Consider the following 22,891-nt stretch of genomic DNA (forward strand, 5'->3'; position numbering starts at 1 on the left):
GGATGCCAGCTGCTGGTAAACCTCAAAGAAGAACCTTTGTTTCTTTTTTTAGAAAACTTAACAATTTCTCATTTACAAACGTCATGGCTTTAAGATCTTTGCATTACATTGATAGATGCATATTACAGACAGAAAAAACTACTTGTTTTTTTTTAATCATATATATTTCTATACCGCAAAAAAGATTCATTGCATTTTTATTTTTCACGACTTTAAGGGCTTTTATTTGAGGAAGAAACTCATTATGAATAACACTAAACTTAGGTTTCACTTCAGTATACTGGGATTTGTGTGTATAAACATTTCCAGGAAGGTAAAATAAATAAATTAATTAAATTTAATTAAATAAGTTATCCATGAGCCCATAAAAATGTCCTTTTGAGAAGAGTTTTCAAGTTGACGAAACTTTGTGCAAAGCCAGTTACATGAAGTAAAAATGCTTCAGAATACATAGGTTGAAAAAATATATGATTAGTAGTTTTAGTATGATATTACAAAATACATAATAATTAGTTTCAATTCCAAATTGTTGTCGTTATAATTCAGTGGATGGATTCAATATTTCAAAATAGTTTTATTTTGCTTTGGGAGTGGAACCGGAACCTTTGTTTCTAGCGCTGAGCCAAACACGGAACTCACGAAGGCTACACCAGTAATGCTAACCAGCTGTACAGCTAGCCTCGCCGGTTATCACTGACAGTTGTTCACCTTGCGTTTTCACCAGCTAACTTTCACTGTTATTTACTTAACTGCTTCCGAGCTGCATGACAGTGGCTGTGCTGTTACTGTCTTGCAAAACATTCATGCAGCTGAGGCGCTAAAATGAGAGACGGGTGAGTATGTAGCCACCTTGCTAACCACTGAAAGATAGGTGGCTAAATTTAAACGGTGTAACAATGCTGATAGCACTAGTAGCTATGGGAATAGAAGGTAGCTTGATAGTTAGCATGCCTGTTACGGAGCTAACTCGCAGCTAAGCTAGCCAACGTCGATTTTGATAGGGATTAGTGTGGTTTTATGAGCAGTCACTTCAAAGCTTGGTGTTTCACCGTCTCGGAAACAGCTTGTTTTGACAGTTCAGAGAAAGATTGCTTAACGTTAGTGATAGCTGTCGCTGACGTTAAACGTTAGTTAAGATTAGCTGGCTAACGCTACCTGTCAAAGCTCTCTTGACGTTAGTCGCAGCTAACGTCAACTGTTAGTTACGTGCTTTTCTCTAAGCTAGCAGCAGCTGTCACCATCTCTTCCTTGTGGGTGGGGTCAAGACATTTTTCAGTCCTGTAATATTTATGAATTTATCCTCAGATTGTACTGAGCAACATTAGCGTTAAAGCAATGTTTTCTCTTCGGTGGTGCTCACTGATCCTGGAGAGCTACTCCACTGCATAACGTTACTCTCTCTGGTTACAGCTGTTTCTACACTGCCCATACCTGATAAGGCAAAGTTTGGGGTGTCAGTTCATCAAGAGTTGGGGTCAACCAGCTGTTGAATTGGCTAAACACCCCTAAAACACCTGAATGTTAGCTGGTGCAGCAGCTTAACTGTGCTATAGTGGGGCTCTCCAGTGCCAGGCGTGACCACCAGCTCCATCTGCTTCAAACAGGCTGACAGACAAGAAATGGTTGGAGCTGATAGTAATTGCAGTTGTGCAAGGCACAAAGTCAGTTATGTGGCAATCTGGCTTGAATACAGGGTGGAAATGACAGTGTTGCTCCGAGTTGCCTAATGGTTTGAGTGACAGGATTAGTAGCAGCACAAAGTGGAGTATTTAGTTATTAGGGTGTTAATCAACTGGCTGCTAGGGGTCAGACCTTCCGAGGCTTTTTATGGCTATTGTGCAAGGCCCTGTGTGTTGAAGCGATCTTGTTGTACCTTCAGCTAATGATTCAGCTCAAGAGGAAATATTAGTCTGTGATACCAAAGAGCTTACACTTATAATTATTAAATAAGCTTTGAGTAATTCAAGTGAAATAAGTCAGTATGTTTTAGCATTTACCTTTTCAGATACACCTATTACTATCTGTAATTCAATTCAGCTGGCCTAATACCAGTAGCTCTTGAAATAGGATTTATATCATCTACAGCCGAGATTGAGCTAACCCACGTTAACCTAGCAGTTAGCTAGCTGGACACTATACTTTTGAATAAGCGCTGCCTTCCACAACCTTATTGAGGTTATGACCTGGTTGGATGAGCATTGTTAGGTGGCAGTTTTAATAATCAGGCATTCCTGGCATGAATATGGCTCATATTAGATAGTTACAGATTCTTCAGTGTGAGAATTTGTTGTTGTTCTTTGTATTGATATGATTGTATACTGGGGTTTTGCTTTGTTAGATTAAATAAGCATTTTGTAACTATCACATTGGGCTCTGATGTGTAATTCCCATCATTTTTTATGTTAAAGAAATCACAGACAAATTAAAACTTAAAGGAATACTACGCAGGGGTTTCCTAACAACAAAATATAAAGAATTATACAAAAGTAATCCCACTCAGTCATCACTTATGACCCATCAGAAGTGTGAGGCAGTGTATTTATCTGCAGAGACTCTGCCCTCTGCCCTCTGCCTCTAGTTTCTTATATTTGTTTGATTTTCTGTGTTCAGAACGTTCCAGGGGACAGTACACAGCTGAGGTCAGGACCTAACAAAAAGGTAGCGACCAAGTGCCAGACCATAAGCAGCACGCGTGCAAGAGGAAGCTACATAAATTGTGCTAAAACCCCCTGCAAATATAGATCTAGGGTTCGCTTTCACTTTCATTGGTGATACTGTTTATAATTCCTGCATTGTAAACCTGTTACTAATTATGTTTTCCTGAATGTTTTTCTTGATCATATATTAAACCCATTCTCTTTCTCTTTCCTGTCTTTGACTCTCTCTATTTGCAGAGTGTGTGTCGTGTGACTCAGCTCTTGTGTAGCCATGGAAAAGCCCTGGAGGCTGTGGGGGGCAATGGAGCGTTGTACCCTGACTCTGGCCTCCTGGTCCTGGGGTGCTTGTCGAGTCTCCCTCTTGGCCCTCATCCTCACCTTCCACCTGTACGGAGGATTCTTTCTCTTAGCTCTTATCCTAGCCTCTGTGGCAGGCATCCTCTACAAATTTCAGGATGTGCTTCTCTACTTCCCTGACCAGCCCTCCTCCTCCCGCCTTTATGTTCCAATGCCAACAGGAATCCCACATGAGAATGTGTACATTCGCACCAAGGACGGTGTTAAGCTAAACCTCATCCTGCTTCGCTACACAGGAGGGGACACGCCTCCTGGAGTCACCCCTGGCAATCAAAGCAGCCCCACTTCCTCTGCTCCACCTACTATCCTTTATTTCCATGGTAATGCAGGTAATATTGGTCACAGGGTGCCAAACGCCCTGCTTATGCTTGTCAATCTGAAAGCCAACGTAGTGCTGGTGGACTACCGCGGCTACGGAAAGAGTGAGGGTGAGCCCAGTGAGGATGGGCTGTACCTGGATGCCGAGGCCACACTGGACTATGTCATGACCCGTCCTGATCTGGACAAGACGAAGGTGGTGCTGTTTGGACGCTCACTCGGGGGTGCTGTGGCTGTGCGCTTGGCGTCAGTTAATCCTCACCGTGTGGCAGCCATTATTGTTGAAAACACCTTCCTCAGCATCCCCCACATGGCAGCCACACTCTTCTCCTTCATGCCCATGCGCCTGCTGCCCCTGTGGTGCTACAGGAATCAGTTCCTGTCCTACCGACAGGTGGCGCTGTGCCGCATGCCCTCGCTGTTTGTGTCTGGTCTGTCGGACCAGCTCATCCCACCAGTCATGATGAAACAACTGTATGAGCTGTCTCCTGCACGGACTAAACGTCTGGCTATCTTTCCAGAGGGCACACACAACGACACGTGGCAGTGTCAGGGTTACTTCGCTGCTCTGGAGCAGTTCATGAAAGACCTACTGAAGAGCCACGCCCACGAGGAGAGTGCTCAGCCCTCAGCTAGTGTCACCATTATCTGAAATAAACAGTCATGGACTGACTGTTGACTACAGATTTTGGGCTGGAGGAAGTGAACGGGAATTGATTGGATGGACTTAATTGATTTTTGGGAAGAATGTACATTTTTTATGCTTTTGTCTGGGTTTCTATTTTATTTCACTCTTTCTACCTTTCTGTAAATGTAACATATTTGTTAAAATGATTTGACTATTTCAAAGTTTTAAGAGAGGGTGACAATGCTCTCATGGGTTCTTTTGTGTTGCAGCTATGAATGCATGTATTTATGACCTTAAATGAATGAAGCCAGAGCATACATGCCCACACTGCAAGACAACCATGTCACAACCACAAAATATTTGCCGTAATGGGTCTACTGAAATTAATTAAAATAACCGAAACAGTTGCTCTAAGTAAGGTGACCATGTTAGGACCTACAATATTACAGTGAACACTGTTTACTACTGGTATTAAAAATACACCTCAAACAAAATGAAACACTGCTAATATGTAGGCCTAAAATGTATATATCTTTGTTAATACATTACATTGCACTTTTTTGTTCAGATTTACCCAAGTGTTGAGTTCTGTAGGCAAACATCTTCTGAGCAATACTGTGAGGAGTATAAGGATCTTTTATTTCTCCCCTTTAGGTGAGGAACATTCATATTTAGAGTCCTTGCAGCAGCTTGGCATGACATGACATTGTAGTGGTTAATATTTATATATACCCTTACATTTTTGTCTGGCACAATAGCATAAAACTTCTGCTGTTGAATAATTACATTCAGCCATAAGAACGTGTTGGCTGAGGTGCAGTGGTCAGTATGATTAACGTTGACATGTTTGCTACTTCCGCCTATCAAAACAACTTGATTTCCTGTCTGACTCTTTCTGTTCTCGATTTTAATAAGCTACAAGATATTCTCCCCGTCACTGTGTCCTGTTAAAACACAGCAGTCTGGTTGCTGCTCTATGTGTGGTTTGTTATTGAAGGATGGATGCGGATTTCTTCAAGTCTGTCTTAGTACAACACCATAACACGTGCCCTCACGTACACTGATATGTTAATAGTTGCTGTAATTCTCCTGTCTATACTGATCGTAAAGGGATATGTTTCTAACGTGAATTCAGTGTAATCCAAGAAGCGATGGTAGGCAAAATAGTCCTCTTTTTCATTTAAAATAAAAATTCCAAAATTGAGCAGAAGCTAATGTGAGGCTTCAGCAGTTGGAGTACGATAAATCAAGTGGGTATTTTCCAATTCTATGAAGTAGAAAATGTCCTCTATGTGTAACTGTTCCTCTAATCTCTATAAACAGATTCTGCATACGTGTGCAGAATCTGAAGGCAACTGGACAAGATTTTGATGTCGGAAGTGTAATGGTTTCCGCCTGTACTTGGTTTGTCGTCTGAGAGGCGGAATGCATTGGACGCAATGTAACCTCAGAATCCATCAGCTATTGTCTGACGATGAATTAGCTTTTTTTAATTCTTAAAAAATTTTTTGAAAACTTTTTAACTGCGTTCATATGCAATGAATGAATAGAGATAAGCCAGGATGACCAAGGCACAGTAGAGTAAGTCTTGGCCCTGATATCCGCTGGCTTCACTGGATCAGCCCAAAACATTGGCCCCCGCCACCAGAGGCTTAACGTCCGACTGATAGCCGATGGATATTAAGATTGCTGTTTCTCCATCCAGATCAACAAGGAAACACAGTCTGGCAAATTCCAATAGAGATTTTGTGAAGAAAAAACTTTGCCCTATTCAGACTGAAACCTCATATTTAGAGAACTGGCTTTTATCCCCATCTCTTACACTCTAATTGCACAAGAAAGGGATTTCTGAATGACCAGTGTCGAAAAGAGGGGCTATAACAACAACCATTTGTCATACCAACACACACATATTGGCACATGGGTAATGTATCAAGATAGTCTTGAAAAAAACAAACCTACCCTTTAAGAACTAAAAATAAAGTGTTTTTAATCAAAGGCTGTGATTATTTGTTTGCTATTATCAGCACCATAATTAATTAATTGGACGATCTTGTGTTCTCGTTTCACCCCGTGCTTGTGTGGCAAAATGGCTTTACTCACTTGGAGGGCTTTTAATGAGCTAATTAACCTTTCCTGCATGTCTTCCAGGGGGTGGAGCGGAGCCCGACGATTAAATCACCGTTCTCTGCTCCCGCTTTCCAAATGCAGCATGCTGCACTGCAGTGGTCTTAAAGCCATTTGAATACAGATCTCCTTAGCCATATTTGATACTGTTTGTCAACAGTATGCGCGATGAAATTTGACAAATATCAGAAGACCAAATTTGTTTGTGTCCATGTGAACTTGAAAAAAAAAATACTGGTCTAAATAAGGCTACTATGAATGTAAGTTGTGGTCTTAAATTAACAAGTGTGCTTTACAAGAAATAATGTATAGATGGTCTTTTCTCCTTTTTTGTGTGTGACTTTTCGCCTCCATCGGCACCGAACAGTTTCAGACATTTTGTATTATATCAAATCCATAAGCTTAGTTAGATTTATCCCATCATATGTTGTGAGAGTACACCGTGCAAACATGTGAATATACACTTGTTTTTTTCCCCTCAAGTTTTGCTTTGCACACTTCTGCTGTTTGTTTCATTCAAGAAAAGATTTAGGAACTTTTCATCTTTCATTTGAGTTATTGTTTTTCTGGCTGGCCTAAAGCGAAATTAATAGCAACGAGAATTTGTGTTTTTTTTGCTAGCCAAATGTATTGTTATTGTCCGACACCCTGTTGATGAAGTGGAATCAAACTGAATGTCTCTTCTTCTTTTTTTTTAATAAAGAAAATCATTTTGCCAGGTATTTTGCAAATGCACTATGGAGCATATTTTTATGTATTCACATGATTGTTAACAGAGTGGAATGAAGGCTGTTGAAAGTGTCTGCACAATTTTAGGAATTTGCATTTGCAAGCTGACGTGTGATTGCATTGAGTCTCAAATTTCTGTACCGGACCTGCACAGTGTTGACGTTACTTGTCTGCGTCCACCGTGACTAACAGTGACTCTACATGGAGGGAACATTGATGGGATATCTGAGTGATACATCTTTATCGTCAGTATGAAGCAGTCAGTTAGTTTGGGGGATTTTCCATTTACCTTGTTTTCTTTTTTTCTATTTCAAAACAATGTCAACAACTTCTTTTGTAAGCACACATTTTCACTTTCTATTTTCTGTACTGTAACATGCAATAAATTGATACATTAAAATTGCCCGTTTTGGTAGTTTTTTTGGTGTAAACAAGCTTTTTTTGGGATGTAACAGTTACAATTTAATTTATGCAACATGTCATCACTTCAGCTGTTATATTCTTAGAATCGCAGTTTGTTTGTTTTTCTGTTCAATGTTGCTGTTTAAAGTTGAAGTCATTTTTGCACTTCCTTTTTTTCAGTACGTGGTTGTTAATTTCAAATGTGAGAGTGGCATTAGTCATGCCTGTTTCTCCTTTTCTCTATCCCCGTGTTTCCCTACCAGTCACTTGTCCAACTGGCAACCTGTCCTTCCTGTTTCCACTTTGTAAAAATGACATGGGATTTTCATTACAGTGTGGACAAGTTGAGATGTGTTTATGGAGCATTATGAAAAGAAAAGAGAGAAAGAGTTGTCAGGGCTGCTGGTCAGGCAGGAAGCTGTGTGTGTGTGTGGTGTGGTTAGCTGAGCGGAACAGTAGACAGGAAGCTGTTTTGCCCTTTTTTGTACAGTATACGTTCTGCGTAGTCGCTCGGACTGAATTGGAACCGGCTACTGAAGGACAAAACGAGAGTTAAGGAAGTCAGTGGTGCTTTAAGAGGGCCATTAAGATAAAGCCAGAGGCTCTAGAGACAACTTTGATGAAGGAAGCAAACATCCACTGCACTTAGCCCAAGTCTGTCAGAAGAGAGGTGGCGTAGTTCCGGCCTCGGATTGGTCATGCTGCCAGTGTGAGATCTCTCAAGATTATATGAGCCCCGCGATGGCAGCTTTGGCAGGTTTTGAGTCTGGGACTGGACCAAGGACAGGTGAGAGGAGGCTATCCTGGCCAGTTTTCCTGCTGACGCTGGTTGCTGTCACCTCCTCCTCTCTTTCAGCTTTGTCCCTGTACCAACTGGTGGCTCTCAGAGCTGAGGTAGAGGGACTCAAATCAGAGGTGTATCGCAGGAGAGAAGAGGGACAGGAGGCTAAACATGCAGGACAGGTGAGAGACAACAAACTAGTCTTTAAGACACCTTCATCTGCACAAGATTGCACGTATTGTTCTAAACACTTCATTTTGTCTGTTCAGACCGAGAACATGAGTAGGAGAAGCAGCCAAGAGCCTCTGCACCAACCTGGGACTCAAGATGCGTTCACCCTGACAAGGAATAGAAGGTTGGTCTCTGGATCAGAGACATTAGGTAAGACACGGTAGGCCACACCTGAGTCTGACAGTTCTCTGTTGATGTATGAGATGCAGATTAGTTGCTTAAATTTTCCTGGAATGCAAGATTGGTGGCGTTTCACAACCCCGTGGTACTTTTGCAAAAAGATTCTGACATTAAAAATGCCTCAGAGTGCTTCACAATCTGTATATACCATGTGATCTTAGACCTGTTACTCCGAAAAGGAAAAAACTCCCCTAAATATTGTCTGTCTTAATGCGGACTAATAGCTGAATGTGAATGACGTATCACTTTTGGTGAAAACCATTTTAAAAATAACCAGTCAGATGTGGAGAGATAAAGCTTCCATCCATAGTGCTCACTATTTACTATACGGTGTATATCCCTGGGGTGTACAGGACACCAATATTTACAGTATACTGTACTGTTTCTTAGTGTTGACTATGTTAGTGGAATTATACCCAGAATGGAAAAGGGGAAGCAGAAAACAGACAAAGAGAGACAGTCATGGAATAAGCAATTTCTCTTATCTTTTGTGACAGTTTCTCAGCCTTGCCTGCAGTTGTTGGCAAACAGTAGCAGGAAAACCTTCAGGAAAGGTACAGTACGTCCATCCTGGGCTATGATAGCTTAGTGATTTATGATTGCACTTTTTTTCAAATTCATGTAGTTTATATTTTACCATTTCATATTAGTTTTGGACTTTGGAAGTTGACATTAAAGCTGTAGCTGACAACTTTTTGTTATATCTGCTGACACGGTCACTTTATCCACACAGAAGTGTATGAGACCAATAATGTGTGACAAATTGTGTTCCTCTGCCATCATAACCGAACATGATATAGTGCAGTTGTTCCCAACTGGTGGGTCGCAGGTCCATTTCAATTGGACTTCAAGTGACTGGGAAATGTGTCATGTTTGTAAAAAACACACTTAATTTTTAAGTACAGTGAATTCAGGCACAAAGCTTGTATTTTAAAGTGTTGTTTCCTGCTGTTAAGTGAGTGAGTGATTAACAGACAGTTAGTTAATAGAGCCAGCAGACTAGCTCAATGACTTGGCCAACTGCAAGTATGACGCTGAATTTGTTAAACTGTGTGGACCTTGAACTAATGACTAACCCCTTGCCTGGACCAGTTGGGAACCACAGTTATAAGGCCCGTTTCCACCGCAGGAACTTCAGGGTAATTTTACGGGGCCGGGGCTGTTGGTGTGTGTCTCCACCCCCGAAGGGCAGAGTTCCGGAACTTTTACAGGGGCTCAACAAGTCCCTGCCTCGGGGTAGGTACTCAGAACGGCCTCGAAAAACTCCTGGCTGGGGCTTGGTGTTTACTTGGTGCTGATTGGATATACTCAAGGCGGGATGTGACGTCAACAGAAAACAACAAAATAGCCGGCATTTTTAAAACTCAGCAGACGAGGGTTAGCTCGTTCATAGCTTCCACTGCCATGTAAACGAAGAGACACGCCAGAAACCCAGCAACCACCTCAGCTCTTTCCATGCTGATTATCGTCTTTCTTATGTCTGCTTTCTTCTTCTTACTTCTGCTTCGTACTTCTGCTTCTTCTTCTTTGTTGTTGTTCTTTCTTTGTTTCTTTGCCGCGTCATCCCGGTTAAAATGGTCGCGCAACAACTACGTCACATCCAGAGCCCGGTAACTTTACAGTAACCTTCCTCCAACTCCGCCGCACAGTGGAGACACAGTGGCTGAGAGGGCCGAGCAAGAGGACGTTCCTGTAAAGTTCCTGCCCCCCAAATACTACCAGGGACTTCTTCTGTGGAAACGGGCCTATAGTGTATTGTTCAGCTGTAATATGAAAAAGTATTGAGACAGTCGCCATGTTGGACACAGTCAAGCAAAACACAGAGAAACTCCCACAACCCGGACCAACTTTCTCATTTTACAGCTGAACAGTGCACTAAAATATGTTTCCGGAAACATTTGAAGGAAAAATAGGCAATGCTGTAACAGAATCTTGATTCATATTTGATCAGAGCTGCCTAGTTTGACAGTTTGGATGCGTTTCGCAAGCTTTGGCTGACATGTCTTACAGCTGCGTTAGAGACTCCTCTGCTGTAATTGGTTTTCTTTGGTGCGCTGTGGTAGATTCTAACGATTTCCATTAGGCAATAGGAGGAGGAAGGAAATGTCTTTTTTTTCACACACTATCTGTCTCATATAATACTTTGTGTGTATGTAGTAATAGTTCTAGCAAATATTAAAAGAAGTTATTTCTTATAAAATCTGCAGCTGCAGCTTTAATATTACTGTAAAATGTATATAAACATATATGCAGAAACCACCATCAGCAACCTCTTTGATGTGTTTTCTGATATATTCTTATTTATTGAAACAGAATATAAGTCGGAGCCACACACAGGTATCCCCTGGCAGGCTGGGCTGAGGAGAGGCTCGGCCCTGGAGGCAGACGGAGACTGCATGTTGGTCAGAGAGGAGGGCTTCTACTTTGTGTATGGCCAGGTAGGTGTACTTGTTGTCATTCCATAGTTTCTCCACAGGGAGGCGCTGCTTGCCTGTTTGCTAATCACCAGGTTTAACATAGGAGGGGAACATGTCTACATACATTGCAGGAAAAAAAGGGTCTGCTTGATCTAAGCATGTCGCTGGTTAAGAGACCTTGAAGAAAGGTCAGACCAAGAGGAAACAATGCAAATGATGCTTACATGATAAATGAAGTGGCACCCACCTACCTGTTTATACATGTTAAAGTCTGTGCCTTGTGCCATATATTTAACCCAGTATATTTAACCCAGTATTTCTGATGTGCTCAGGTCTACTACATAGACAGCACCTTTGCAATGGGTCACGTGGTGATTCGGAGGAAGAGGAATGTGGTGGGAGACGAGCCTCAGTCTGTGATCTTGTTCCGCTGCATCCAGAATATGAACCCTGTTCACCCGTACAACACCTGCTTCACAGGAGGTGAGCCTGAGTTAGTGTTTATGTCAAGCTATGTTCACCCTATTTTACAACAGCTGTTACGGAAGGTCAGTCAGTGTTTTGTTGTTGAGCTCTCAAGCGTGTGTGTGTGTGTGTGTCTGTGGGTTGGCTGCACATGTGTGTCAGCAGTCTGGTATGGCTGTTCGTGGCAGGAAAAAAAGGACCATGGCAAGTCAAGGTTTAATGTGTGTGTTTGCATCCCTCAGGTATCGTGAAGCTGGAGGCCGGCGACCACTTGGAGCTGCTGATCCCCCGTTCCACAGCCAACGTGTCCCTGTATGGAGACGCCACCTTCCTGGGTGCTGTCAAACTGGCTTAAAGTGTGTCGCCTCACTTTGGACCCTGCGGGATTCTGTTGTGTTGGGGAAGAGGTGCCATAATGGGAGGGGAGTGAGCAACAAGGCACAGTTCTGGTGACCTCGCGTGACTTTGGGTGATGTGAAATATGTGATGTGAGGTGAGAAGAATACAGGAAGCAGCGAATCCTGTGCTGGCTGAGAGACAGACTGTGTGACTCCTAGCATGTTGAGCCTGAGGGAACATGAAGGGGACTGTGAGCTGTAGCGCAAGCTTTACTCTTAAAGGGACAGTTCACCCCAAAATAAAAAATATGTATTTTTCCTCTTACTTTTAGAGCTGTTCATCAATCAAGATTGTCTTGATGTGAGTTGCTGAGTGTTGTAGAGATATCCACCTTCTTTCAAATATAATGGAACTAGATGGCACTCGGCTTGTGGTGCTCAAAGCACCAAAAATACATTTGAAAAGCTCAACAGCAACGTCTCTTTCCAGAACTCATGACCCAGTCACTCAAGAGGATCCACAGACCTTGTTGTGAGCACTTTAATGTAGGAACTATTTTCATTCCACCAAACCACACCCACTAACTGCATCACCACGCAGAAGGAGTTGGCCATCAACTGCTAGCTCACCTAGCGCCGCTGAGCTAGCTAACGTTACAGCTCAGCTGAAGAGGACACCATTAGCCTCTAGATGCACGTTTCATATGTCCAATGAATAGCACTGCAGTTAAGAGGAAAAACATGTATTTTTTTAATTTTGTGATGAACTGTTCATTTAAAAATGTATTCAACTTATAGCTACAGCTGTATTACATTAATTTCTACCACACATCAAGACAAGATATAAAACCGCCAAGTATATTTTCTTTAAATCATCACAAACATTTGTTAAGATCTGACTTATTAGACATGACTTTGTCTGACTTGTAAGAGATGTTTTACTTACACTGTAATGATCAATAAGTCTTTCATCCTGTAGCAGCAGCATCACTGAAATACTCCTTCTCACCTGCTTTATTATTTTAGATATTTTCACATAAGCAAGAGTGGTTTGATTTATCACCTGAGTGCCATGATTTTATATAAGCTTACCTGTACCGTATATGTCTAACTGATTAAAAATGTAGATGCAATAAAGTGACAGTACAAGCTATGACATCATCTGGAATCTGGGTGGAGGTTGTTGTTCCTCTGTCGGCCACAAGAAGGAGAGACTTCAGTGTGGCAGATCATCCTGTCAGGCAGCAGAGACACACATGGAGCTGAGGTTGAGCGAGAACAGTGGAACTTAGGTAAAAGTGCCTATTTTTAGACTGAGGCAAAAACAGTGCAGGCAGAAAATGTCTGCGCGTTCAAAGGAACTGCTGCTCAATGAAATTGAGGAGCCTGTGGTTAGTAAACAGAGAAATGTCTTCAATGGATGATTCTTCATGTTAAGCTGGAGGGAGAGGGAGAGGTACACCTGGGGCACCATTACATGACTTTGCATAAATTTGGTGACATGGAAAATTATAAATACCAAGATATTCATTTCAAACTCCCGCCCCTAGTATACAATACATTCTACAGAAATACAAATTAATGACAGGCAAAATAGTTTGATTAAACAGTATCTCTGGCTGTTACCTGCTGCCACGGAACAACTAAAACTCTGCTGAAAAATCTAAGTGCCTTAATTTTGCAGAGGTGTGCTCGACGTCAGATGTCCCCCCAAGGCAAGAAGCCCACCCACATGTAATTCAGCTTATGCAGTGTCAGTGGAGCTGATTTCTATGTGTTGCCTACACACACTTGTACTGTACATCTTACTTATTCTCTGCTCCTAGCTTTTTATGCTCATAGCAAAACAAAACTGCTAACTAAAAACCAACTAATATTCAGGTTAAAAAAAAAGATGAATGAAGAATAAATCATATCTAAAGGATAACATTTGTCAACCTGGACCCTATTTTCCCATGTATTGTCATTTAACATACTGATGTGAATAACAGTTTTTGAAATTGCTCCAGTACTGAGCAAGAGGGCAGCAACCAGCAGCTGAGAAAGGGGCTGCAGTGAGAGCATATGGGGCAACTGAAGTGTATCACACTGTATCTCCATTAAAAGTGGTTATTTTCACCACAGACAGGCTCAGATTGTTACTATAAGTGGCTGGAGTGTCTCTTTACCTTCCACTTGATCCAGTCTGTTATTGTCCCATCAGGCGGAATTCTCGTTCTGAAATCTCACCATGTGTGACCTATTGCAGGGAAACAACAATGGAAATGTGAGTGAGATTTGGAGAGAATAGTAAGGGGAATAGTCTGTTGTGGAGTACAGAAAACAGAAATGTAGTATGTAAAAGATTTTCCATGCACAGCCTGGTATCATTCTGAAGCCACAACAGACACTGACATAAAAAGATGTCGTTTTACATTGGAATAATATGCAGCCAGGTGCCATCATTGTGTAACATTGTCTGACGGCGTCAAAGAAAATGCAGCTGGACAGCAACATAAGTTAGCGTGGCTGAAAATGTCAAGTAGGTTGGTTGGGAGGGTTGGTGGATGGGTCCAACAATCACTGACTTTCACCCAGGAGGCCAGTGTTAGCCTCACGTATGAATGTAAAACGTAAATTTGTGGTGTTGTACCGACGTAGTGTATTTATTTTGAAGGGGCTGTGCGCAATCTGTACATTTCCTGTGAAAATGGAAGTGTATTTTGAAAAGACACAATGCATTTAACAGGCTGAAGTTGACATGGCCTCCCAGAACATCAACAACAGATACACCCAGGCTGTGTGGCATGTCATGTAGACGTGGAAAGTCCACAATCAAGTGGCGATATGTGACGAGGTCAGAGTGAAAATGTGTTGCAGTGTATGTATGATAATTTAAATGATTTCGACAATAAGGACGAGGCCTTGAATTTGATGGGCGTCTGCATTTATTTGAGCCGGAGTATATGGATAAAGAGCACCTAATAACTTAAGAGCAGAAGAGAAGAGGGGGGGACAACAGGCAGCCACTTATAATAACAATCTGAGCCTGTCTGCAGCAATAATAACCACCTTTGATGTAGGTACAGTGACGGTGTTCAGTTGCCCCATATACTTACATTGTGGCCTGTTGTGCGGCTGTCAGCTGCTGCCTTTCGCTCAATACTGGACTGATTTCAAAAACGGTTGCTTACAGCAGTCTCTTAAAGACACACACGGGAAACTAGGAAGTTGAAAAATGCCCAAGTTATCCTTTAAGTATGTTTTAGTCTTAACTAATCTTTTTTTATCTGAATATCTGTTAGTCATTAGATAGCAGTTTCATTCTGCTAAGTTATCCTTTAAGTGTTAGACCTGTCTTTAAATGGAAAAAAGGTGGCGTAAATGAAAATATGTTTAATTTTGTTTTGTTTCTAGCCTAAACCTGAAACTGCAATAAAGTAATAAGTGATATTTTTCAGCCAAATATTGTCATTGTTCATTTTTAAGAGATGGGTATTGAAATATTTTTGTAATGGGGTTTTCCCCTACCTGTCACTCTCTGTCCCGTCTGTTTCTCCCTCTCTGTGTGACTCACACACACACACACACACACACACACACACACACACACACACACACACACACACACAGGCCCTCTGTCCGTTGGGGCAAAGAGTTAGACAAAGCCCAGTGGGTGGTCACTTCTTCACTCGGCATTTTGCCCTTGGAGTCATGGCTCCATTCGACAAGAAGAGAGACCCAAAAGAGGGGGAGGGAGGAAGAGGGTCTAAAATAGAAGACTGAGAAAGAAAGATTTCAAATGGAGTTAATGGATAGCAGTAGCCATTAGTTGGAAGAGCAAGAAGAGAGATGCTGTGAGGCTAAAACAGATAGAGAGAGCAGGCCAGGCCTGGGCTACTACAGCCATGCAAGTCAGAGAAGCTCTTTGATGATCTGGTAAACAGAGCAGGCGGCTGTACAAACAGCCATCGAGAAAGAGGAGGAGGAGGAGGAGGGTATAAGAGGAGAGGGGAGCACAGACCTCTCCTATAAACGTGTCAAGCATGATGCTCCCCCTCCCTCTTGGTCAGAAATGTCTTTGTGTGGTGCCATGGCGACGGCTGGTGTGTTGGCGGAAGCTGATGTCATTGTGGGCTCGCCTCTCAAAAGAGAAACCAGCATCTGACCGGAGAATCAGGAAATGAGACCTGCTGTGTACACATGCTGGCACTGTGTATAGTTCACACACGCACACACACACACATGTTGTGAGTGCACACAGTCGTATTATTACACACAGAAAAAAGCGGACAGATATATATCACGGAGTGAAAAGGGAGAAGCAAAGTCGTAATATTTGCCATGATTAGATTTTGTATCCTAGCACACCAGTAACTTTGAACAGAATCTGTATTAGAATATTTAACATTATTAAATCTATTTTTAGCTGGAGCTGACAAGAAATGAGTCTGAAATGATGAATGGTTTTCACACTAATTTAAAAAACCATCTGTCAAGCATGAAGACGGATTTTTTTTTGAAGAATCAAACCAATCTCAAGAAACCAAGCAAGAAAAACAACCTTCAAAATGTTCCTTTCTTTTTATGTTTTAATAGGCACAGTCTCCACTGCAAAAACTTTGTATCCACAGGAGATACAGTAAGTGGGAAAACAACCCTGATATTTAGATTTTTTTGTTTGATATCAGCAAATTTCTCAAGAGTATAGAATATTTTGCTCATTTGTAGATGAGAGGGGTAAAATTCAGTGGTATCGTCAGCCCCACTCCCTCAGAGTCCTCAATTCACCCAATTTTCAGGCTGCATCGTCTGTGTGAAACGAGGACCTTAGCGTCTCGGTGTCCCCATCTGTCCCTTTCATCTCCTCCCTCCTCCCTCTCTGCCTGTTTTGGAGCTTTAGGACAGGTCTGACTGATGACGGGGGCTAAAGGTGATCCCTGAATCCTGATTATAAAAACCCAGCGTGCTTTGCTTCTGCAGCAGACCACCACAAACACATACTGCGGCTTTTGTAGACATAGATTTGCACATGCGCATACACACACATACACACACATTCATATGCATCCCCTAAAGACTTACACAACGTACAGCTTTCACATCGTCTCACTGTGCTTCAGTGTACTACATGGCTGCTCTGTGTACGTACTCCTTTAGTATTTGGGGATTACTTTGATCTGCTGCAGTCAGACCAAAGTAATCAGGCTGATCCAGAGCCCTTCAGCTGAACTGGCAGCAGCACTGCGTGGATTTCTCATTTAAGTGAGGATTTGGTTTATCAGCAAACTGGATTGTGCCATCCGTTCCTCTAAAGTCTAAGCACCATGTTCCGCGGCTGCCACGCTGTAGATTCTTAATCGATTCAGCCTAAGATGACACTAATTGGTTTTGATCTGAAAAATGGGACTGACCCCGCAGAATGAGAGGTCTATTTGTTTTTAATGGCGCTGACATTACATCTAGTTTAGCTTCTTCTCCCCTGACTACATAGGATCTGTTGGAATATAAGCTGATCTATAATTCATACGGTTCTGCCTCTGCCTGGGATCAAACTGCGATGAAACGGCAGGCTTGCAATCTGCATGTGCGCAAGAAAAGTAGGAACAGATTTAGAAGTTGTCTCCGTTGCCGTTGGAGCTCATCTTTGGTGAATCTTGCCTTTTTTGCCCCCCTCTGTCTTTTTCTCAAGGACATCAGCCTGTTACAGAGGAGAGGGAACACATCAAATGGATGAGAGGAGGGAAGGATTTTGGTTTGCCACAACTCTGCCCCCCTTCCTCTCGCCATCTCCTGACTCCCACACTCTGCTTTATGGCTCCAAGATGGAGCTTTGGCAGAGGCACACAGAGAGCCAGTAACATTCGTCTAGCTCTGTTTTTGTGTCGTGCTTAAATGTCCCCACTCCTTCACACAGCACTGGGGGCTGCAGGACTGAGTGAGCAGTTTGTATACACTGTAAATATAATGTTCTCTCATACACTGCTTTCGCCAACTGTATCCTGATCTCTCCAGCAGTTCATTTAAAAACATTAAAAAAACATACAGGGAGTACACAAACACTGCAAAGTGTTAACACAACAACAAACTAATCACCTATGATGAAACCTATACGAAGGAAGATGAACGTAATTTTAGGTATTTACTTGGGATGATAGCAATTGATTGACGATCGGTCGTTAAGGATAAGACTGAACAACAACCAATTAACCAAGCCGTTGCGGAGATAGAGCCTCCAAAGCACAGAAGAGAAAATCAGTTTCACATGTAGTAGGTGTGTATTGGTCAGTTTGGAGTGGGAAATACATGAAAAAAATGAAACGGACAGTATGTGTATATCCTAAACATTTACAAAAACAAAAAATGAAAGATATAGTTTTGTACATGACAAAAATCACATGCAAACATGCTTTTTTTTAGGCAAACCTCAAAATGTTTCATTCGTGCTGTGCACTATCTTCATTTACTCTTCACATATAACACACAGGGGCGGAAATCCCGGGGGGGGGGGGCAGGGGGGACATGACTCCCCCTTCAGTAAAGCTGTCCCCCCCCAGAATAATTTGAGACACAATTAATAATTTTTGAACAATGCAGTAGTATTTATTGAAAGCACAGTGTAAGCGGTGCTCATTATAATCGCGCAATAATGTGCTATTTAAATCTTAAAAGATTTAGTCCCCCCTCCCATTCCTAGTAGTGGTGGTATATCCCACACTCTTTCCAACGGGCGGGGCTGCTTGGCAGCAGTAGCAGCATGTGGCTGGAACCGCTGCCCACATCGCGCATCGCAGGGTAAGATGTTCACTGACACAGACACAGTTTAACTTACACAAGTTACAACACATCCCATTTACTGTTACAACAAGCCACAGGCCCAGGCTGATAATATAAACTGTCTGCAACATTTCTCCTGCATTGTTCAAAAGCCTACTCAATTACGAGTGCTGCTAAGCTAAAGGCTAATGATTAAGCTCAGAGTTTAGTGATAGAGAGGACAGGAGAGACAGAAGAGGGAGAGGACAGGACAAGAGCAGTCAGTGGCGGAGCGGCTCGTAGCTAATGGGTACCTGTCTGTAGGCTCTCCACCTGTCAGTTAGACAAACATGAGAGACGTGCAGTCTAACCGTCGAGGAGCGGTCATTACGCGCGACTATTACATGGTTGTGAGGTGTGCAGCGGCAGATCTCACAGCACACTGTTTATAAACCAGTTTACCAGCTTAATTGCAGGAAATGTTTAGTTGTTACGCCATTTGTCATAGGTATAGACATTCACTCTGCCTGTTGGAGAGATAGAGAGAAGATTAAAGCATCAAATTGCGGTAAAAGATGCTGTATAAAAGACAGGCTACAACTTTTTTCCTTGTCCCCCCGGAATTATTCTCTAAAATTTTATTGTTTATTGTCCCCCCCAACTATGAAATGGGATTTTCGCTCCTGATAACACATGCTGATATTTACACATCTTAACAAATCTCACAAGTGTTCCCTTTACCATGACACTTGAAGTATTCAAATAGACCTTGTGGTTGCAGAGATATATTCATTTTGTTATGGGTATGCAATTTTTGAGCAGAGGCCTATAAAATAAGCTTAGGGTTAAAAAGGTTAAGCATGCTAACATTTGATGTTATTTGTTTTTAACATTTGTCAATTAGCACTTAACACAAGTCGCACACTTCAGTACTTCTTTCCTGGCAATCCATCCAATAAGCCAGTTTTTAAGATATTTGACTCATGACGCTAGCATGGCTAAAACTTGTGCACCAAAATTAAACATTATAATTAAACAATAGAATAAAGCCATGTCTTCCTCAGCCATTATTTAAAACCATCACAACCATAAAAAGTGATTTTAGTTAAATGTTTAAGATATTTTCATTTATTGCTACCTTAATTAATCACTGCTTTAATGCACCACCTGATCAGCATGTGCACAGCACAGGTGCATGCTGGGACCATTTGAAATAGTGTGTCTAACCTGTCATTGCTCCTGCTCCAGTGATCTCTACATTTGCTTGGAAACTTCCACCTTCAGTTAGGTGAGAATGAACATGAAGAAAAATAACCTAAAGCAGACTGAGAAGGACTTCACGGTGCAGAAAGCTCTGACAGTGACACCTTCAGACAGGTGAGTACCATTACAACAAACTTGTTTAGTGTTGCTAACTTCCATTAAAGTTAACTAGCAGCTAACTTTTGCTAGCACTAGCTCCAGCAGTTGCTAGGGACGTAGCTAACAGTCTTTCCAGAAGTAGCCGTGTGAGCCAGGCTCTGATATCATAGAGTTTTCACTCCATAATAAATTATATGTTCTCTAGCTCTGCATTTTTGTGACCACACATGCTTCTACTCAATTTGGACACATGCATTTTCCCACCGCACTCACACACACCTGGTGAAAGGCTCACTCTCGCGCGCGCTTAAAGCTAGGTGACGACAGTTAGCAAGGTTCACAAATATTTCACCATCCACAAACTTGTCTTTTTATATTTGTGTTGCCTTAAGGCATATCCACAAAAATACAACGTGATTTGCAAATACGCATACCTTACTCCATAAACATACTTCAACAAAATAAATAAACATATCTGAGGTGCAGTTACCCGCCATGTCAGCAGGTGGCGACATTCCCTTAGATGTGCTAACTGAACCAAGTAGGCTAAAACAAGGAGTCTATCTAGCATTAGCATCTTTAGCAACAACTGGACACGGGGACAGAAGTCAGCCGCTATTAGTTTCTTTTTATAGAGCATGGGGAATTTATGCCTCTAAGTATGAGCACATATTTCTCTTTATGTTGAGCATTTGAAATAAAAATGGATCATTTGTAAGGATAATATTATCGCGATGTTAATTTTCAGTAGCGCGTTAATGGTAATTCCCATTATGTGTTAGCATCGAGCTAATGGACTAATTTGACTGTGGTGGAAGGAGTGCTCAGATCTTTTACACAGGTAAAACTAACTCTGCTCAAAACCACATATACACTTGCCTGCAATGCTTACCTGCGATGTTTAATCAAGTAAAACATGATTTGTCCAAAAACCTGTCCTAAATCTGGTTAAAAGGTGTCTTGAAAGGGTCTTAGTGTTGCTCATTTTTATGTCATTGTCTTCAGTTGTGTCGCCTTCTCTGGTTAGTTCTTGGTAGGCTACACTGAGAAAGGAGGTTGTATTGATAATTGATTATCAGTTTTATGCACTAGTGTTGTCATGCAGTAAAATTTCTAATTTCAATACAATACCTTGAAAATATGAGTATTTGATAGGATTTTTAATACCATAGGGAAAATTTGACATTGAGGGCATACAAGTTAAACTTTTTATTAAAGGGTAAGACAAAGTCATATCAAGACAAGGACTGTTCTTGGTTAGTAGCAGAGAACAGCAGAATAACTGTTGTAAACATTAACAATCAGAGAGAGTTAGAAAGCACAGCTGGTGCCAGTGTATCAATACTGCTGAAAATGAGTATTGAAACAGTTTCAAATATTCAGAATCAAGATGTATCCATACATTGCTATTTTTATAACACTAGTGTTTTCCTTTGTATCAATGCACTTAATTCTGTGGCTGAAAGATGCTATTTAATTTGATAATTGTCAAGTCACTTTAATTAATTTCCTCTCACTATCCACTTTATTAGTTACACTTCAACTGCTCGTTAACACAAATGGAAAATCATCCAATCTCATGTCAGCAGCTCAGTGTATTTAGGCATGTAGACATGGTCAAGATGACCTGCTGAAGTTCAAACCGAGCATCAGAATGGGGGAGAAAGGTGATTTAAGTGACGTTGAATGTGGCCAAATCTACTGGGATTTTCACAAACAACCATCTCTAGGTTTTACAGAGGATGGTCCTAAAGAGGGAAAATATCCAGTGAGCAGCAGTTCTCTGGGTGAAAATGCCTTGTTGATGGTCAGAGGAGAATGGCCAGACTGGTTCAAGATGATAGAAAGGCAACAGTAACTCAAATAGCCACTGGTTACAACCAAGGTCTGCAGAAGACCATCTCTGAACCAACAACACATCCAACCTTGAAGCAGATGGGCTACAGCAGCAGAAGACCACACCAGGTGCCACTCCTGTCAGCTAACAACAGGAAACTGAGGCTACAGTTCACACAGGCTCACCAAAACTGGACAATAGAAGATTGGAAACACGTTGCCTGGTCTGATGAGTCTGGATTTCTGCTGCCACATTCAGATGGTAGGGTCAGAATTTGGTGTGAACAACATGAAAGCATGGATCCATCCTGCCTTGTATCAACAGTTCAGGCTGCTGCTGCTGGTGTAATGGTGTGGGGGATATTTTCTTGGCACACTTTGGGCCCCTTAGTACCAACTGAGCATGGTTTAAACACTACAGTCTACCTGAGTATTGTTGCTGATGGGAGATTCGCATCATGGATGTGCAGCCGGCTGTGTGATGCTATCACGTCAATATGGACCAGAATCTCTGAGGAATGTTTCCAGCACCTTGTTGAATCTATGACACCAAGAATTCAAGCAGTTCTGGAGGCAAAAGGGGTCCAACCTAGTACTAGCAAGGTGTACCTAATAAAGTGGCAGGTGAGTGTATATGTAGCACATTTAAAAACAACAGGAGTTGAGCCAAAGTGCTTTCCAGTTGAGATAGATGGGTTAGGATCTGCCCCAATACATGTTAACATGATTAAAAAGTAGAAGGTGCATCATATAATACAAGAAATTGTAATAGCTAAAAATTGGAAAATAAAACAAAACACTGTATAACAAATAAAAATAAAACATTCAAACAACACTACTGACCCAGTTTTTACTTGAGTCAAATAATCTCTTTCTCCTTCCATCCTTAAGAGGATGGGAGGAAAGGGAGGAGAAGGCACGTAGTAGGTTGGAGTTGTCTTTTCGCTCTGCGCTGCTTTTTTGTCCCTGTGTTTTCACTATACGGTTTCACTTTCAGTCCATTGTTTGAATGTTTGGTTCTCCTCCCCCTAGCATGCACACACACACACAATACAGACGCAACACAGTGTAGTCGTGTGTATGAACTCCAGTGTCACCCATTCCCACCAGCTGCTTATGGGCTTGTGATAAGCAGTTGTAATTAGAGATTTAAACTCCCGTCTCACTCTCTGTTTTTTTTCTCTCTCTCACACACACACACACGCTCACTCACTCACTCACTGACAAACTCCTAAATCTCTCTCTCTCTCCCTCTCTTTCTCACTGACTCATGCTCTCTCTGCCTTTCAACTACTCCCCCCCTCATTCACCCAAACTGGCACACTCCC

General features: G+C 41.8%; 2 protein-coding genes across 3 annotated transcripts; both read left to right on the forward strand.

Annotated features, from left to right (window-relative positions):
* The first annotated feature begins 640 nt into the window (after window positions 1-640).
* On the forward strand, window positions 641-7,210 carry abhd13 (abhydrolase domain containing 13). The gene is made up of 2 exons (XM_049594616.1): window positions 641-833; window positions 2,895-7,210. The coding sequence occupies exon 2, from the start codon at window positions 2,929-2,931 to the stop codon at window positions 3,982-3,984; it is 1,056 nt and encodes a 351-aa protein (XP_049450573.1). The 5' UTR covers window positions 641-833; window positions 2,895-2,928; the 3' UTR covers window positions 3,985-7,210.
* A 379-nt stretch (window positions 7,211-7,589) lies between these two features.
* Window positions 7,590-12,768, forward strand: tnfsf13b (TNF superfamily member 13b). 2 transcript variants are annotated; one of them, XM_049594691.1, is made up of 7 exons: window positions 7,590-8,005; window positions 8,075-8,181; window positions 8,269-8,380; window positions 8,908-8,964; window positions 10,724-10,848; window positions 11,160-11,310; window positions 11,535-12,768. In XM_049594691.1, the coding sequence occupies exons 1-7, from the start codon at window positions 7,948-7,950 to the stop codon at window positions 11,645-11,647; spliced, it is 723 nt and encodes a 240-aa protein (XP_049450648.1). In that variant the 5' UTR covers window positions 7,590-7,947; the 3' UTR covers window positions 11,648-12,768. The 2 variants fall into 2 exon arrangements, with proteins under 2 accessions (XP_049450648.1, XP_049450647.1); XM_049594690.1 differs by having other exon boundaries at window positions 7,598-8,181.
* The last annotated feature ends 10,123 nt before the right edge of the window (window positions 12,769-22,891 follow it).

The sequence above is a fragment of the Epinephelus fuscoguttatus genome, linkage group LG13 (genome assembly GCF_011397635.1).
Source record: "Epinephelus fuscoguttatus linkage group LG13, E.fuscoguttatus.final_Chr_v1".
Taxonomy (NCBI): Eukaryota; Metazoa; Chordata; class Actinopteri; order Perciformes; family Serranidae; genus Epinephelus; species Epinephelus fuscoguttatus.

Bases quoted from the DNA above. Each gene is read 5' to 3' on its own strand.
- tnfsf13b (XM_049594690.1), top strand. From the start codon at position 7,948: ATGAGCCCCGCGATGGCAGCTTTGGCAGGTTTTGAGTCTGGGACTGGA. The intron at 8,381-8,907 runs GTAAGACACGGT...CTTTTGTGACAG, and splicing joins CTCTGGATCAGAGACATTAG to TTTCTCAGCCTTGCCTGCAG. The intron at 10,849-11,159 runs GTAGGTGTACTT...TGATGTGCTCAG, and splicing joins TCTACTTTGTGTATGGCCAG to GTCTACTACATAGACAGCAC.
- abhd13 (XM_049594616.1), top strand. From the start codon at position 2,929: ATGGAAAAGCCCTGGAGGCTGTGGGGGGCAATGGAGCGTTGTACCCTG.